At 44.8% G+C, this 19,498-nt stretch overlaps 1 protein-coding gene across 2 annotated transcripts in view; it reads left to right on the top strand.

The window, feature by feature from the left end:
* MAP1B (microtubule associated protein 1B) overlaps window positions 1-19,498 on the top strand; it is a 102,358-nt gene that overhangs the window by 63,768 nt on the left and 19,092 nt on the right. The window contains exons 1-3 of one of the 2 annotated variants that reach the window (XM_063810101.1): window positions 8,522-8,903; window positions 12,737-12,819; window positions 15,613-15,753. In XM_063810101.1, the coding sequence (XP_063666171.1) occupies window positions 15,622-15,753 (132 nt within the window). In that variant the 5' untranslated portion in view covers window positions 8,522-8,903; window positions 12,737-12,819; window positions 15,613-15,621. 2 annotated transcript variants of the gene reach the window in all.

The following is a 19,498-nucleotide window of genomic DNA, read 5'->3' as shown; positions in this document are numbered from 1 at the left end:
ACACCCTTCTCTTGCTGCTGCGTGTCAGGACAACATAGAGTAGGAAAGGGTAAAGTGAAAGGGGGAAAAGACTGAAGTCTTCCCTGCTCAGAATAAGGAAAAAGGGTAAAGAGGAAAACATGAGCAAATATGGTGGCTTTTTGGGGGACATTTTTGAGATAAACATAGCAAAGGATAGTGCCTGAAGATGCAGTCGAGGTCTTGAAAGACCATCTGTGGGCCAAGAGTTTAAAGAAAAGGCATTTAACAGTGTAAGAAAGACAGCTGCAGTGGCTCACACTTGTAATCCCAGCACTTTGGGAATCTGAGGTGGGAGGATCACTTGAGCCCAAGAGTTTGAGACCAGCCTGGGCAACATAGTGAGACCCCATCTCTACAAAAAACAGAAGAAATTAGCTGGGCGTGGTGGCACACACCTGTAGTGTTAGCTACTTGGGGATGCTGAGTTGGGAGGATCGCTTGAGCCCAGGAGGTCGAGGCTGCAGGGGGCCATGTTCATGCCACTGCACTCCAGCATGGGTGATAGAGTGAGACCCTCCCTCAAAAAAAAATTTTTTTTTAAAGTGGAAGAAACGTGTTTGGGATTCAATCAAACCCAAATGGGAGAAGTTGAGAACTAGGCTTTAAATGAGACATCATTTTGGTTTCCCAGACAGGGCCTGTAAATAAAGAACAGGAAAGTAGAATCAGGACTGTGCCCCTGGTGTGCCGAGAATCACCCTTCAGGTCTGGAAGAGGGAAGAACCAAGGTCACTGGGAACCGGGTGTGCTGTTCTGGGTAGCTAGGCATCCAGCCATGACTGAACAACACAGGCACCGTGCAAAGAGGAAATGCGTAGGTGCTGATTCTGTCGTCACTTACGAATGAGCCATCTCCACCTCACCCTTTGAAATGATACAGTGGAGTTTTGAAATGATGCAGTGGAGGAATAAACACAATTCATACAAACAACAAAAATCACAGGTCCCTTGGGTTGGGCTAAGGCTTTATGTCAAATCCTGTAATGATATGACCAGATTTATTCATCCTGGCTGGGGTGCAGGACCTGAGTGTCCACCTGTACATTACTTATTACAGATGGTGGCAGCTGAGGCACCACTTCAGCCAGGACCAGAGCTCAGGTCTTGAAACTCATCCTTTTTGGTCAGGATCTTGACCTTAAGAAGTCCCTTCCTGGCCAATCACCAAGCTGGTTGCTGTGGCCCAGCCTGATGCTGCCACTACCAATGATATTGTCCCCCTCGCAGTTTTACTGGGGAAAAATCAACTCATACTATTTCTCCCTGGCCTAGAGCTAACAACTTTCTGAGGGATGGAAATCAGTAGATTCTAGGTTTAATATGTGTTATGTCGGCCATTTGCATTTTTTCTTTTTTTTGGTTTTCTTTTCAATAGCCAAATACCAAAAAAGACTAATTAGATTTTTGTTTTTAAAAGGCAGCTGGTTTTGAGACCGAATAATAGTTTGATGATTTGGTTTGATAATAACAGATGAGGGTGAAAGGTCAACCATTTCCCTGGATTTGATCAATGGCAGTAGTTTGATGGCAAATTAAATATCAGATAAACCTGTCAAGTGACTCCAAGAATCAATATTTACTGGGAAAAGTTGTTTGAGCCTTTAATGATTACATTTGCTCCCAAGGGAAATAATGCTAGAAGTATGTTCAGGTATTAGGATAGGAATACATAAAAATCATGTGAGGATGATTTTAAAGGAGGTCACTTATTATGTTGTTATTGATCAATAAGGTATTCATCATCTGTGTTTCTGGCCAAGCCTAGCGCCAAGCATGAGAGCCACATTTCTGCCTCTTATTGGACAGAGCCATCTGGAGATCCTACAGGGACCTCAAACTCAGCATGCCTCCAAGCAAACTCTCTGTCATCTGTCTTCCTGCTTCCCTTTAGAATAGCTTATTAGTTGAAAGCTTGGACTTTGGATACTGAACACCCGGTCTCCATCCCAGTTCCGCTACTAACTAATGCAGACCGTTGGGCTGTTGCTCCACTGCCCTGTGCCGCCTTTTCCTCCTGTGTGAAATGGGGATAGGGGCTTCCTCATAGCATTAATGTGCACATTACATCAGATCACAGACATAAAGAGCTTAGGTCAGGTCTTGAATATACCTTAGCCATTTTTCTTATTCAGCCCTTTATGCAATATTGATTGCGCATCTGCTGTGTATCAGACCCTCCTTATGACTTACGATTCCTGATTTAGAAACTGTAAAAACACTGTCTCCTGTTTAAACCGTATTTCTTCAGGATAGGGGTAGCATCTCATTCATGTTTTAATCTCAGTGCTCAGTTTATGAACGTAGCACTAATTTGCCTGAATTAACCTCCAGAAAACCATGTCTTCTATAAGTGATTCACATTGTTTTAACAAATAGGAAATACAAAAGCAGGAGAAGACCATGAAGATTTTTTTAAAAAGGTGTCTGAAACCTACTCTAGTCTCAAGAAAGTCAGGTCTAATTGATGAACCCTGTGAAAGTGGCTTTTTTTGTGGTAAAAATAGCTGATATTGGTAATCTTTTGGTTTTACCTAATACTGCACAGGGCACCTGGCACACCGCAGGGTTTCATCACAACAAAAATAATTCCCAGATCCGTATCTCAAATGCTGGGATTATTCTATAACATTCTGAGGATAATGTACCTCAGATCTTATTCTTAAAGATTAAGGATCTGGACCTCGTAAACACTTAAAACAATCTGAGAAGCAGTGAGGGACAGTGAAAAGAGAGTGGGGATCACGAGTCCTGTGGACTGGATTTAAAACCTAGTTCCAGCTGGGCGTGGTGGCTCAAGCTGTAATCGCAGTACTTTGGGAGGCCAAGGCAGGAGGATTGCTTGAGCCCAGTAGTTCGAGACCAGCCTGGGCAACATGACAGAACCTCATCTCTACAAAAAGTACAAAAAATTAGCCAGCCATGGCGGCCTGTGCCTGTGGTCCCAGCTATTCAGGAGGCTGAGGTGAAAGAATCACTTCAGCCCGGGAGGTTAAGGCTGCAGTGAGCCATGTTTGTACCACTGCACTCCAGCCTGGGTGACAGAGAGAGAAACCTCGTCTCAAAATAAATAAACAAATAAACAGATAAATCCTAGTTCAGTAGCTTATTTTGTCTCTCTGATGCTGGACAAGACAGCTAACTCTTATTGAGGAACCTGTCCCAATAGCTTCTATTTGTCCATCTATAAAATAGCAAGAATGATAAACATTGACCTTTGTGATATGCAAATGAGGTAATATGAAAATAAAAAATTGTATAAACCATAAAGTCCATCACAAATGAAGGGTAGTGTTAGTATTTTAGTGCCCACTCTCCAATAGAACTGACCACAATATGCATAGGAAATGCCTATGACAGGCCACTCCTCGTCTTTGAGATTCAGTGTTCTCTTCTGTAAAACAAGAGGAAGAGAGAGGGGACGAAATTGTCGCCAGGACTCCTTCAGGTCCTCCCATTCTGTGAGGTGAGGAAATTCTGATTTCTTACACTGTAAGGGTGACAAATCCTGCTAGGCTTGCGGGGGGCATATTTCCTTCTTGGCTGCTGGACTCCCTACATTTTACATGCAGAGGAGGAGACTCCTTTCTTGTGTGTTGAGGGGCATGTGTATTTTCCTTTGTCTGCAGCAGGTTTTGCTTAGAGAACAGGGCACTCACAGATCCCACCTTGTCTCAGCCTGGAGGAAACCAAATCAGAGACTTGGAACCCTGTCATTAGAGCTTAAGTAAGTGGACACAGAAGAAAGTGCTTTGGAAATGGTGAAGCAAACACCAACACAAGTAGGCATTGAACTCTGCTTCCTTCCTTCCCTCCCTCCCTCCCTCCTTCCTTCCCTCCTTCCCCCTTTCCCCCTTCCCCCTTCCCCTCTTTGGCCCTTCCTTCCTTCCCGCCTTCCCTCCTTCCCTCCCTCCTTCCTTCCCTCCTTCCCCCTTTCCCCCTTCCCCCTTCCCCTCTTTGGCCCTTCCTTCCTTCCCGCCTTCCCTCCCTCCTTCCTTCCTTCCCTCCCTCCCTCCCTTCCCTCCCTCCTTCCCTCCCTCCTTCCCTCCCTCCCTCCTTCCTTCTATCTTTCCTCCTTTTCCTTCTTTTGACAGGATTTCACTCTGTTGCCCAGGCTGGAGTGCAGTGGTGTGATCTCGGCTCACTACAGCCTCAACCTCCTGGGCTCAAGTGATCCTCCCACCTCAGCCTCCCGAGTAGCTGAGATCACAGGTGTGCACCACCATGCCTGACGAATTTTTGTATTTTTTGTAGAGGTGGAGTTTCACCATATTGCCCAGGCTGGTCACTGTATTTAAAGAGACCTGGAGTTGGCTCCCCTGACAGGTTACTACATCACCCTTCACTCCATGTGCCTTTTTTATTTTTATTTTTAATCTGTAGCTTCTGTACTTTGTTGAAGATGTAACCCTTAGGCTATTTTATCAACCACAGCTGGTGCCAGGATTGGGCTTTGCTGGTTCTACTTAGGTGCCCTCCAGGGAGCCCAAGTTTCAACACCATCTATGTTATTTATTTCTACTTCTTTCAGCCAGAGGATAAAACAGAGAAAAAGGGAGCAAACTTCTTCCTTCCACTGTCTTTCACCTTAACCCTTGATATCCTTGATTCTCATCCCTTTGCCTTGAGAATTTTTAAAAGGGAGAAGAAAAAAAGGAAGAGTAAAACCTAAGAGAATGGGACTGGGTAGGAGAGAAACACCGAAGAGAGGATTTAGAAAGCAGGTCAAATGAGAATCCTGCACATGGAAAACCAAACCAAAACCACTGACAACAAAAAGAAAACTAACAACCACAAGGTCCAGGAAGTATAGAGAAAATTAGGTATAGACTCAAATTAGGTAATAACTAAATTCCCTGTAACACAAAAGATATCCAAGGTAAAAAAATGTTGTCTAACTCACAAGCAATGATCAATTTATTTAAACTAAAGAAAATTATTTGCGAAGTCTCCTGAACTTGAGTTTTTTTATTCTCTTAAAAAAACAAGTGTTCAAAATTTGGAGAGCCATAGATTCAGGAACAGTTTCAGAGATGAAACAGATACATAAACAAAAATTTATTTCCCACAGAAAAGAAATGTCATTTCTAGGAATATTGGGGGAAGGTAGGAAAGAACTTGGCTGATGGTTCAGCAGAAACCAAGAAGGAATTGCCCTCAGGGCGTGTGTGGGAGGCCATAGTGCCCTGCTGGGTCCACACACACGTGTGCACATGCACACACTCACACACACTCAGGCAATTCAGCAGGCGTTGGCTGACCAGCAGCCAACCCTGGCTGCACACTTACCTCTTACAAAGGAGAATCTTGGCATCACAGCTTGAAAATCTTTATTTTGGATGGGAGTGGATCAGGAAAAGGAGAAAGGAATAGTGTCACAGCACTGACCTTGGCCTTGAGTGGCCTCATGGAGCGTGACAAGGGTCCCCAGGCCTGTTCTTCCACACTGTCAAGTCAGTAAACCTCAGCTCTTTCGTCCATGAAGAGAGGATAATATTTGCCCCACTACTTCATAAAAATGCTGTGAGACGAAACAAAGAACTACCTGAAGGACAAAATGCTTTGGCAACTCTAAGGCACTCTACACATGCAAGATTTTATTGCTGTGTTCTGGTGATGGACTCTCTGGTGATCAAAGGATTAGATTTTGTCACTACCCATTTCTATGTATTAGCCTTGTATTCAGTCATTTTTGGACCCAGGAGGGATGGCACCTGGCACATAGAACGTGCTCCAATGTGTGCATGACCTTAAAACCAGCACGCACATTGAATTATGCTTTTGCCACCTTGTTGCTCATGTTCCCTGTTGCCTCTGAGACACCCAGCCTAGAAAAAGTTCTTTTCCAAGCCTCAGGCTGAGATGTGCAAGAGCGGATGAATGCGAAAAGATGAATGAGTTGATTGGGGGAGTTAATTTGATGCAGAGGACCCCTGAGAAATCCAGCTACCTCCAGGGCCAGGAGTTTTACTTCCCTGGAGACAGATTCTGTGTAATTTCCTGGTAACAGGTGGCCTTCTGTTTTCTGTGCTGATGCTGTTGGTCTTTGGGGATCCGTGGAATTAGAACCAAGTCTCCTACCACCTTTGTTTTCTAACAGCACCTCTGTGGCAGGGGTGAGGGTTTTGTGTCTCACCCTGCTTTGGGATCATGTCCTCCCTCAGGGCTGAGGTAGGTTTTTGCTCCAGGGGAGCCGAGGAAGTCTTCTGTTAGGCTGGGTTGCCTCGATCCTTCTCCTGGACCCTCTCCGGAGCTCTAAGCTGGGGCACCTGGGGCTCATTGTGGCTTCTCAGAGCATGGTTACTGGGTAACCTATGTTCACCTCTTTCTCTTCCTCTCTGTTTTTCGTGCTTAGAAATGATGTGGTGGGATGGAGGGGCACAGGGAGAACCACCTGGGGGCTGCTCGTGAGGCTTCCTTATTTGCTGGTACCTTTCCTCCCTCTGAAAAGGAAGTTTTGGGGATACCTTCCTGCCAGGCCTCTGGGCCCCAGCGTTAGTTGCCAGGGATAGAGAAGACTTCTGTGAGGGGCTCTGGAAGAAAAGGTTCACTACAAAACTCTGCTGCTTCAGGCGTCTCCCCTCCTGCCTCACCAGCTCCCATTCTCTTCAAATGAACCACACATTTGCTTTACCTGCCATGTGGGTTTCTGCAGAAAGGAGGCCTGGAGCTGGAAATGATTTCACACCATAAGCTGCTGTTACAAGCTGCTGGGAGACCTGTTGGTTAGTTATTAATTCTTAGTTCCTGTACCAAGCACCTTTCATTTCTTGCTCTTAGCCATTTAGCTAAATTTTACTCTCAAGAGTGTTTTTTTGCACGAGGGGTTAGAGGTTAGAGGTTTCCGCTCAAAAAAATTTACTTTGGTAAAGAGGTTGAGTTGAATAACTCTGACTCTATCATTTTCTCTTCCTTCCCTTCCTCCCTCCCTTTTTTTCCTTCCTTCCCTCCTTCCTTCCTCCCTTCCTTCCTTCTCTTCTTCCTTCTAATGAAAAGAGACTTCATTTTTTATTTTTTGAGGCGGAGTCTCACTCTGTTGCCCAGGCCGGAGTGCAATGGCATGATCTCAGCTCACTGCAACCTCTGCCTCCCGGGTTCAAGTGATCCTCGTGCCTCAGCCTCCCAAGTAGCTGGGATTACAGGCATGCACCACCATGCCTGGCTAATTTTTGTGTTTTTCGTAGAGACAGGGTTTCACCATGTTGGCCAGGCTGGTCTCAAACTCCTGACCTCAAGTGATCCACCTGCCTCGGCCTCCCAAAGTCCTGGGATTACAGGCATGAGCCACCGTGCCCGGCCTGAAAAACAGACTTTAAAATCAAGACATTTAGTGCTTGTGGTCTTTCTTGATCGACCAAACTTTACTTTTAGCTAAATCAACCCAGTCCTTTTTTATCTCACACATTTTTCTCTCTAACTCCAGAATCTTCACATTGTAAGTTATTCCAGTGTTGAATCTGGGCAGGGGGCTGGAAGTAGTTGGTAGGTGAAGAGAGGGCAGCAGTGGGAGCTGACAGAGCAGGGAGGCAGAGATGGGGGCAGGACGGCTTTTCTCCTGGCTAAAGCCCCTGCCCATGCCCTGCCCCTCAGTCCTGGTTACCAATAGTTCAGGACCCTCCTCATCATCTCCCTTTCATACTGAGTAGAAATCAGAGGCTTTCTTTATTCTTCAACTACCATTTCTATTTCCTTCTTCCAAAACCAGGGTGAAGCCTCTGAGGTGTGTGTGTGTGTGTGTGTGTGTGTGTGTAGATGAATGCTAAACTCTGTGGAGAAGAGATCCCGCAAGCATCCTAGAAATTTACATACATAGAAAATAATATTTTGCTTTAGGAGATTTCAGAATCAGCTGAATATAGCAAAACATAAGCTACTAAAAAAGCCAAACCTTATAAGACACATAGGTTCAATTAATCTGTCACATTTTCAAAAAGGAATAAAATCCCAACAACAGCCAAAAAATGCAGGCTTCCTTTTGAGTTCCAAACCCAGCTTTGGGAGAGCACAAACAAAAGTCTCATTGTCTGCAAGGCCCCTGCTGCTTCGAGGGTCCTTAGACTGTCCTCTTTTGATTCTGAGGTGGCGCGGACCCCTTTTGTCACACACAATCTTCTCCACTGCCCCCGCCCCCCCACCCAGTCGAGGCTTCACAATCATGCTGAGTTTTGTGGGGAAGCCCTCAAAGACTTTTTCTTATGAAGCGATAAGTGACACAATCATTCCAGGTCGAGCCCCCGCTTTTGCTGCCCTCAGACCAATGCTGGGGAAAGTTAACTATTCATGGGGCTGCCTAAGGGTTTCCCTGTGAGGTGTCGAATGGAGAATGTGGACTACAATGGTGGAGAGAGAGGCTGGAACCCGGCTGCCTTTCTTTCCTGGGAACTTCTTTTCTGAGGCAACTGAATGAGACCTTTACAAGCCAGGGTGGTGGCCTCCCTTCAGAATGCCTGGCTCGTTTCCCAGTGTGAAACATTCCCCAAATATGCAACTTTGTGAGCATCCCAGCCGCCTGCGCTGAGAACCCGCCCGCCTGCCGCAGAAAAGCTGGCACCCACGGGGATGCCAGGGGTGGGGACGCGTCAGGGCCCCTCTGCCAGGCTTGGCCAGATGCTGGGGCGGCCCAGCCCCAGGTTGCGTCGTCCCCAGAAAGAATCTGGCCAACAGTCTGGCCGTGACAAGAGCTGGAAGCTTCTCTCTCTCCCTTTAAATCCCCTCCTTCATTCAAATCCGATCCTATAAAAAGGCTTTTGTTGAAGGAGCAGCCATGGCATCTTGGTGCACGTCTGTGCCATTCCTCTCAATATTTCCAAAGATGGACAAAAGAGAACATCATTAGTTGAATTCCTGGGCAAACTGGTCAGAAGATTCACTTGGAAGGAGTGGAGGTAAATGGCAACTGTCACGTGGCATTTGTTTTGTTTGCAAGTGATGAAGCCAAAGAGGAAAGGAACTGCTGGTGGATGGTAAGAGGGCTCCTGCCAGGGGCCACCTCGGCAGCAGGCGAGCTCACTGTGTGTTTGGGGAAGAGCGTGCTGTGGAGGCAGGTGGACTGTGCAGGCTGCTGTCGCCTGGATGTGGGTGTTGAAGGGTGCGGCTAGCGGGCTCAGGGCGTTGTGTAGGATCACTTCAGAAAGAAAGAGGCTGGGATTTCATTACCATCACTTGTGGAGGGAGCCACTTTATGTACCTTGCTCAAGTCTACTTGTATGGATTCCTGCAGAATACAGACATGATGACAGTCCTACCCGGACACTGCGCTGGCTGATGCTCTGGGTGCCCACAACAAAATTGTGACCAAATAAATGACTATTCCTTCTCCTTGGTCTTAAGCTTTTGCTTAATTTCATCTCAACCTAGTGCCTTTGAAGCTCTTGAAATCTTTATTTCAAGAAGACCACTGATGGAAAGACCTAGAAAGAGGATAGTTTCATGTGTCTTGCCAATTTTCATTTTATCATTTTCTTATTTAATTTGATTTTCTTTTGCTTTAAATGCACATGGTTGTCAAAACCAAAAACAACCAAAAAGCCGAAAAGCAATGTCCAATAAATTACAGTATTTAGCATTCATAATAAATGAACTTTCTTTCCTGTGGTTTATTCTTCTTAAGCCTCAGTTCTTTGTCTGCTCAAACTGTGGGACTTTGTTCTGTTTTGGAGTTTATTTTTAGGCTTTTGGAGTAAGACATCACATATTTTCTCTTAATTTTAACTTCTTTTATGTGGAGTATTCTGCCACCGTTGCCTTTTTTTTTGGCCAATATTCTCTTAATATTTTCTGCCTTCCTGCTTTTGTAAGCTCATCTCTGATTTTATTTCTTTGGACCTTTCCCTAACTGTCTTTTGGCATTTGGTGTCTGCGCCTTGTCTGTTTTAACAAATTTTAGTTCCAGTAACCAACCCCATAGGGCAGTGAAGCAGAAGGACTCTAGATCCAGGTGACCCGGGTCCAAATCCTGGCTTGACCACTTACTAGTTGTGTGACTTTGGGCAGGTTAATTCTCTTCTGTAGACTCATTGCTTTCGACAGTAAAGGGGGATAATCATAGTAGCTATGTCACAGAACTCTTCTGAGGATTAAACGAAGCCATGTATGTGAAGTCTTAGAACAGTGCCTGACATCATCATTGTTCTGTTTAGGCTTCTGTCTGTGATGTGGGGTTTGTTGGTAAATGTTAGCTGTTACTGAAAGTAGGATGGTGGGGGAGAATGGGCTTGGTAACAGTGATGGTGGTTGGTGGTGAGTATTTCAACATGTTGCTGTTTCTGTAGTACTTCTGGTCCTTCCTGATATAAAGGAAAAAGAACCAGTGTATCCTGAACTGCTTTATGTTTTTTATTTTCTAATTGCTTTATTGAGATCTAGTTTGCATACCATACAATTTACCCATTTATAGTGTACTAGTGAATGTTTTTTGGTATATTATTAATTTTTAAGTCATGATAAAATATAACATTTGCTATTTTAACTATTTTTAAATGTACAATTTGGTGTCATTAATTACATTCACAAGGTTGTACAACCATCCCCTCTTTTTTTATTTTATCAAGTTTTTGAGACAGAGTCTTGCTCTGTTACCCAGGCTAGGGTGCAATGACATGTTCTTGGCTCACTGCAGCCTCGACCTTCTGGGCTCCATTGATTCTCCTGCCTCAGCCTCCCATGTAGCTTGGACCACAGATGTGTGCCACCACACCCAGCTATTTTTTTTTTTTTTTGAGACGGAGTCTCGCACTGTTGTCGGGGCTGGAGTGCAATAGTGCAATCTCAGCTCACTGCAACCTCTGCCTCCTGGGTTCACGCGATTCTCCTCTTGTCTCAGCCTCCCAAGTAGCTGGGATTACAGGCGCACATCATCACACCTGGCTAATTTTTTGTATTTTCAGTAGAGACGGGGTTTCATTATGTTGGCCAGACTGGTCTCGAACTCCTGACCTCGTGATCCACCTGCCTTGGCCTCCCCAAGTGCTGGGATTACAGGCATGAGCCACCGCACCTGGCCTTTTTTTTTTTTTTTTTTGGAGACATGGGGTCTCACTTTGTTGCCCAGGCTGGTTTTGAACTCCTGGGTTCAAGCAGTCCTCCTGCTCAGCCTCCCAAAGTGCTGGGATTATAGGCATAAGCTACTGCATCCGGCCTTCATCACCTCTATTTTAAAAATATTTTCATCACTCCAAACAGAAACTGTACCCACTAAGCAATAACTCCCCATTCCCCTTCCCTTAGTCCCTGGAACCTTCTAATCTACTCTCTAACTCTATAAAGTTGCCTATTCTAGAGATTTCATATAATTGGAATCACCATGTTTATCCTTTTGTGTCTGGCTTATTTCATTTAGCATAATGTTTCCTAGGTTCATCCATGTTTTGGCATTATCAGAACTTCATTCATTTTTATGTTTGAATAATCTTCCATTGTATTGATATTCCAAATTTTACCCAATCATCAATAGATGGACATGTGGGTTGTCTTACCATTTGGCCATTGTGAATAATGCTACAATTAACATTGGCATACAAGCATCTGTTCGGGTTCCTGCTTTCAATTCCACCTGGAAGTGGGCTTGCTGGGTCATACAGTAATTCTATTTTAGCTTTTTGAAGAACTGGCCAACTATTTTTCTAGAAAACAGTTGCTTTTGGTCATTCTCTCCTCTTGTATTTCTCTCCTCTGGTGTCTGCCTCTCTCAGATTCTTTTCCATTTCCTCCTGCTGCCTGAGAGTCATTGTACTTCCAAGCAGCAGACATGTTTGTGTCTACCCTCCCAACCATGTGTCTCCCTCCCACATTTCGGAGAGAACACCCACTTCCCTGTCCTTAACAGCTGCCCGAGCATGTATCACCAACTCTGGCCACACATCTGCCTGATCATTTCATCCCATTGTCCAGGGAGGGGGAGTCTTCATAGAAGGTCATGCACAGGTCTCCATCCACTTTGGCTGGAGGGCTGGTTCAGCCACCGAATGACCCTAGGACCTGTGAGCTGGGGGAGTCAGGGATGTGGAGCCACAGCCCCGCAGGGTTTCAGCCCTCCTTAGACAGGCGGTCATCACACCAACGCCTTGCTTTGTTGTTCTCCGTCCACTGTGCATGTTTTTAGGAGGCAGTTTGACCACCCTGTTTCATGGGAGGATTGTTCTCCACTTTTCATTTGCTTACGGTGTCTCCAGTTTCCTATGAGCAAGTGAATTAATTAATGAATACTCCAACAGACTGTAAGCCTGCCTCAGACAGCCATTCTGGTTGTTGGGCTAATTGTTAGCTGGGGTTTCTGGATGTCATTCATTTCACAATAAGGCTCCTAATTAATCTCAGTGCAGTTCTCACCAGAAGAAAGGCTGATACGGAGAAACATCCCCAATTACCATGAGAAAGGAAATGTCAAGAGCCCCGTTGTGTTTTCCTGGCACCCACCCTTGTCTCAGATGAAAACCGCCATTACCGCAAGGAGGCTGCCTAGACCGACCCTGAAAACTGGAGAGTGTGAGAGCGGGAGGAGCCCCCGACCACACAAACCCAGCCTGGGGAGGAACCTACTAGTGGCTGCACCCTCTTTTTTAATAGCACCAATTGTGTTTCCCAAGATGATGTAGAGAATTTCAGTGCTGTGTACCACGTCGGAGGCAGAAATTCCTCTGCTGTCCCAGGAGCAGGCAGGGCAGTTTTTATCTGGAAAAGCTAAAGGTCTCCTCTTTTGTTTGTGTTTTTGTGCCTGCAGGACAAAAGATCCTTCATCACCGAAGTGACGTTTTAGAAACAGTGGTCCTGATCAACCCTTCTGATGAAGCAGTCAGCACCGAGGTAAGCATTCAGCTCTGTAGAATCTGGGGCCGGGCCCCACACACTGGATAGGGACCCAGTGGATTAGAAGGGCTGGGCAAATGGGGGCAGGAGAGGGACACAACAGAGAGAAGTTCTGGGTTAAGAGGTCTTTCTCAACCCCCATTAAGTGGCTGGTTCCCTGCATCGGTACCATCCAGACCACTCCTCCTGATAAGGACAAAGAAGAAGATAGTAGCTGGAACTGTAAGATTTTGTCCAGGCAAGGGAGTATGAATTTGGGGTATTTATGCTGGGGGTGGTGGGGAGTGCTGCTGGGATGGAGTCTGATAGGGATGTATTAGGGAAAATAGACGCAAGCCCTCAGGCCGCGACATACAGGGCAAACCTGGAGAAGAATGGCATCTCAAGAATGGCATCTCAATGCAAGCCCCATTCAGAGCTCTCCTGCACACTCCTATCGCTGTGGAAAGGCAGGCTAGCATAGTGGTCAGGAGCATGGGCTGGCACCAGGTCACCTGGGTTCATAATCCCACATCTGCCTCTTACTAGCTGGGAGCCTCAAGCAAGTTATTTACTGTCTTTGTCTCCGTTTGCACCTCTGTAAAATGGGGGTCATAATAGTTTCTACATTTAATGTTCATATTTAATGTTGTGCTTAGAAGTGCCAAGTGCTTAGAACAGAGCATGGCACATAATGACTGAAATGTAAATATTAGCTGTGATTGTTATTATTACCACCATATGAAACTGTTGCTATGGAGAGTAACTGGGTAATTTGGAGCCCAGTGTGACATAAGAACTTGGTTGAAGCCAAGAGTCCCTGGTCACCCAGGCCAGAGGAGTTGCTATCACTCCACTTTCCACTTCCTTTATTATAGTTGAGCGCTTTTGAGATAGAGTTGCTTCTCGGACATGAAAGCAGCCAAAGTCCCTGGGAGCCTTCATTATTTGCAGCGTCCCTTCTACCCACACTTTGAGCATCTCTGTGACTGTATCCTGTTTTTGTAAATGGAGATATAATTCAAGGACCATAAAATTCATCCCTTTAAAGTATGTAATTTGGTGGTTTTTAGTGTATTTACAAAGTTTTGCAACCATCACCCTTATCTAATTCTAGAATACCTCTATCACGCCCCAAAAGCCCTGAGCTCATCAGCAGTCAGTCTCCATTCTTCCCCATTGCCGACAACTGCGAACCTGCCTGTCCTGATTTGCCAATTCTGGACATTTCATATAAATATAATGATATACTATGTGGCCTTGCGTGTCTGGCTTATTTTAGCCTAACAGTTTCAAGGTTCATCCATGTCGTAGCATGTGTCAGTACTGCATTCGTTTCCAGGCTGAACAGTGCCAGTGTATGGATAGCCCACATCTGTGTATCCATTCCTCAGTTGATGGACACTTGAGTTGCTTCCACTTTTTGGCTGTTGTGATGTCACCTGTTATGACTGACTTCTGCCTGCTTTAGATCAGCAGGACCTCTGACAATCCATGAAGGTGCGAAGCTGAGGAAAGTGATGGGATAGCAATCTCTGTTACTAACAGAATCAGGAAGTAATTACAGCTGGAAAAAAGCTGGAGAATTACAGCCTGGGCAACATGGTAAAACCCTGTCTCTACCAAAAATACAAAAAATTAGCCGGGCATGGTGTTGCATGCCTGTGGTCCCAGCTACTCAGGAGGCTGAGATGGGAGGATTGTTTGAACCCAGGAGGCAGAGGTTGCAGTGAGCCGAGATGGCGCCACTGCACACTGCACTCCAGCCTGAGCAACAGAATGAGACCCTGTCTCAAAAGGAGAAAAAAAAAAAAAAAAAAAAGCTGGAAAATTAATATATGTCCAGGCAAACTGCCCGGAAGAGTTGTGAGAAAGGAAAAACATGGAATTTTATAAAAGGAATCCAGGCTTGCCTGTGGAGCAGATGGGGCTGAAACAATTACTTAGGTACATGTGTTTTTTGCATGATTACACTGTGGGGTTCTTGGGTAAGGGGTCATGGTCTGTTTACTTTTGTATCCTCCCCTCAGTGCCTAACATGATGCCTGGCAGGTAGGATGTGCTGAACATTCATGAACTGGGCTCAGAATGGATACCTTGGTGCTTAGAGTGGTGTTTGCTGAAGGACAGCTGGCTTCCTGCCACTGAAAAGTTCACAGAGAGTTCCTTAGCGCAAACCATGTGCAATTATCTCAAAGATTGCTATTTAGGGGCAGCCTTTTCTTTATATTCAATGTCAAGCACCTTACTGATGCCATTGGAGACTGCCGTGGAGCTGTGTGTGTGCTTGCTGCACGCCTTGGAAGGGCGTATGGGAGGGGTTGGTTTGGGACCCTAGTCTGGAACACCGTGCTTACTGAGGAGGCCACTGGGGAACCTGGACTGTACATGGTGATTCAGCCTGTGAGATAGTTCCGTCTTCCCTGGTTTCACAGACCACGTGCTGCTAGCAGACATTTCTAACAGCTGTGGAACAAATGATTACCAGCTGTGAAGACTGCTTTGAAAAAGAGGAGGAAACTAGGGGGAGAAAGTCAACTATCGCTACTGTCTTGATTGTAGAGAAACTTTGAAAATGGCATTCTTGGGCAAACTGATAACTACGCTTATTGGCTTTGTGGATGATCCTACAGCCAGGGATCCATTCAACCCTCCCGTGCTCTTCTGGCCTCCAGGAGAAATTAGACTTTTGGGGAATGAATGCTTTTTGCTGGTAATAAACTCCCATGGCTCTGAAGGCTAGCCCTGTCCTGAAGGTGGGATGGCAGCACTGCCCATGGCTCAGGGCCTACGTTCTGTGCTTTATTTCAGGTGCGCTTAATGATCACTGATGCTGCCCGACACAAGCTGCTCGTGCTGACCGGGCAGTGCTTTGAAAATACCGGAGAGCTCATTCTCCAGTCCGGCTCTTTCTCCTTCCAGAACTTCATAGAGATTTTCACCGATCAAGAGGTAGGTTCATGTCTGAGAATATCTGTGCTTCTAGTGGCTTGGTTGCCTTAGGTTCCTCTTTGAGAGCACTGGGGGAGACAAAAGAAGAAGGGAGGGAACCTCACAGCTCTCCTGAAATAAGCAAAACTGCATGATCCAAAATACTTTATTTCTATGGCTCATTGCCAAAAGAATTTAGAGCACTCATTTACAATTAATTGGAATCATTCTTAATGTGCCTGAGATATAGATGGGAGGGGTTGGAACAGTCAACACTTTACAGATGGTAAAAATGATGGAGAAACTTGAAATGTCAGAGCCCAAAAGAAAACCTGCGTTTCCTGTTTTCTGAAATAATACTCCAAAGATATCTGGGGCTTTTGGCACCTCGTTTTCCAGGCCTAATTATTTCAGATTTCTCTTACTTTAATGCCTGGCCCCAGTGTTTGAACTTGGGCTGTTTGAACAGCCCACAAAAGAGAGAGGGCTTTACAAAAGGAGCCACGTAGGAAAATGGGGCACGTCTGTGACCCAAGAAAAAGTTGGCTAAAGTAGCTGGACTGAAGCTGGATCATTCATATTTCTAATGCGTATCTTATTCAAAGATGACACATATAAAGTGTTGAAAACTGTGTGAAGTTAGTCGTATTTTGTAAAATGAGATCAAAGATTTTGATATGCTTATTTCTGCTTGGGAATTTATCCTGGCTGGGAAACTTTCCAAAGTAATGCACCTTGTTTACCTAGCTTACATGTTTATAGCAATTACAGAAACAATTCAGACCCATCCCCATAGCAGGTTGGGGCCTGCCTGTGGCCGATAGCAGATTTCTACATAGAGGGACTGAGGGATGTTCTGATAAGAAGAGTTCCCACATCTGTTTAAAACTGTCTTTCTGAGGTGGTGGCTTGTCTGTCTCATGTGTACTGTGAAGGGCCACGTGTCCTTCTGCACTTAATTTTCCTTGGCCCTGAGGTTCAGAGAAAGCTCTGTTTGTACTTTTCATCACTGGCAAGAACTGTAAGCACACTGCCCAACTTCATCTGAGTCACCTGGAGGCTTCTTTAAAAACACTGATCAGAAGGCATAATAATGTTCACTCTCCAGCCACTGGGGTGGGGAGAATGCAAAACTGTGAAAAGGAACATTTTTGAAGCCCCAGCTCTCAGAAGGTGTGGCGTCATCTGCATCTTGAAACACATACCAGGATGGGATCCCCCAGGCAGGCAGCTCCTTTCTCAGAGGCTTCAGAGCTCACTCACAGTTGGTTCATCTTTACCACTTCAAAATGCAAGCTTTGGCTGTGTCTTCTTCCAAGGCTGCTAGAGTTCACGCATCTTGCCTCATTCATCTCGGTATCCATTGCACCTGCACATAGTAAAGGCCTAGTAAGCCACTGTTCGATTGCATTGAAATTCCAAAGCTGGGGCTACAATTCTCACTCTGCCTACTGTCCTGAAGTTGTTGTTTGATCACTATAATGTCAGAATGTTTTGCAAGATTATGTCCCCATGTGCATGTTGTACCCGGAGGCAGGTGGGCATTTGTCTAGTAGCTCTGGGGTCACACACATTATTAGCATCTTGCCTCAGGGAAGAGAGAAAGCTGCAGAAGGCTGGAAGTGGCCCAATGACATGGTGAGCAGTTAAGTGGCCTGCTTATAGCTCATTTGCATGCACATGGGCACTTTCCACATTCCTGTGCAGTTCTGTAGTTATTTTCTAGTGGTTGGTTTCTACCCAAGTCATTGGTTTGTCTTTTTTGCCGAAAAACCAGACAAAGGAAATATGTAAAGAAAAGTGTCATTGCCAAGATTTTCAATAAGGAAGTAACACAATTTGGCATATTTGCATCTCAAATAATATCCCTCCTTCCCCTTCTTTAAATAAGGTTGTTATGAATATTGCTGCTTAATCATTTTTACTAGATTATGGAAGCAAAATTTTAGCACCATGGACTGTGCACGTGTCAGATTTTGCCACTAATTACAGAAAAAAAAAATTGCCCTAACTGAAGAACTCGAGTTCCGTGGAAGGGCAGATTCCCCAGGGTTTACACTTATTGGGGTAGGTTCTGGAGGACACATATTTTGATTATACTCAGGCAGGTATCATTATGGTCAGAGACCATGTCATATTCTCTTCTGCCACCCACAAAGAAAGGATGCCACAGCTAAAGTGAATTGAAAACCACTGGACTGGACCAGTGGTTATCAGCCTTTTGGAGCTAGGATTGCCCATTGTTGCCTTGGAAAAAGGGTTGAGTAACTGAATAACAAACGGACCTTGAAGACCACTTGTTGTCCAGCTCTGTTCCTTTTATCCAGTCCTTGAAACATACTAGTTAACTCCAGGGAAACCAAAACCACAATTTGGGACAAACAAAAATGATACTTTTTAAAAAATATAAGAACAGCTAAAAATAAATGGACTGAAAAAATAGAACTATCAGTACATTTTGAGCTTCAGGTTTTGGAGTCTTAATCACTGGAGATCAATTAACAAAACCAGAACTAACAGACGGTACAATTGTCTGGCTAACCCCACTCCTCCCTGAAATCCAGGGATGGTGAAATCATCATCTCCTGGGGACATTTTTCAGTCTCTGTGTTGGAAAGTTTTTCCTTATTTGTCTCATTGTATCTTCAAGGAAGTGATGTGATCCCTTTCCCACCTACAGTGTCTTAGTTACCCTTCACCAACACTGCCGATTTTTTCCCTTTCAGATTAATCATCTTCAGTTTTACCCACAGTTCTTCATAACCCTGCTCACTGTCCTTCAAACTTGTTCCTCTGTCAAGAAAGGGAGGTGAAGGCCAGGTGCTATGGCCCATGCCTGTAATCCCAGTACTTTGGGAGGCCAGAGTGGGAGGATCACGTGCGGCTAGGAGTTCTAGGTTGCACTCAGTTATAATCTGCACTGCACTCCAACCTGGGCAACAGAGCAAGATTCTGTCTCTTAAAAAAAAAAAAAACTATACTTAAAACATTAAAAAAATAAAATAAAAAGAAGAGGAGATGGGATGGGTATGGGGGGAATTCGGGAGTTTAGTCCTGGTCATGTTTTAGTGCCTTGAAATCAGACAATTGGATTTGTGAGAACAGAGCTCAGGGAACTCAGAGTTGGGCTGGAGATACTAATTTGAAATCCATTAGCATATTAGAGGTATTTGAAGCCCAGAAGACACATGATGTGACCTAGAGTGAGAAACATTTTAAGAAGAGAAAGGGCCCAGGTCCAGTGTTGACAGGTCATAAGGCCAAGAGGAAGGAGCCAGTAAGGGAGACTTGTTTCAGGTTTTTGCTTGTTGGTCTAATTTCTCTAAAATGTCATGACTCAAACTGGACACCCTATTCAGGAGTCATTTGACCAGGTTAGGATTGTGAGAGTTGATAATGTCTATAGTTTTCAATACAATCTTCTATTAAAGAAGTCTAAAAGTGACTTTTGACCATCACCATACACCATTAATGGTCAATGGGGAAGTCAATGGGGAAGAGATGCAGGCTTTGAGGGGCTCTACAATTTATATAATTTAAGGGCTCTTTTTTAAGAAAAATGAAACAATTATTAATATACAGTTAAGTACAGGGCCATGCCAATGAGGTACCTTGAAGTTTAAGCTTCTTTGGCTTCATGATAAATCCATTTGATTGTCAACTAAAATCCCTGAGTCTTTTCCACGGATATTATTGTTAAGCCACATCTCCCAATCCTGTAGTTTACCCTGCTGGTTTATTGAACCTTACATTTATCCCTTTAGAA

The sequence above is a fragment of the Pan troglodytes genome, chromosome 4 (assembly GCF_028858775.2).
Source record: "Pan troglodytes isolate AG18354 chromosome 4, NHGRI_mPanTro3-v2.0_pri, whole genome shotgun sequence".
Taxonomy (NCBI): Eukaryota; Metazoa; Chordata; class Mammalia; order Primates; family Hominidae; genus Pan; species Pan troglodytes.
The sequence above is the reverse complement of the archived record's forward strand: the minus strand, read 5'-3'. Positions and strand labels throughout refer to the sequence as shown.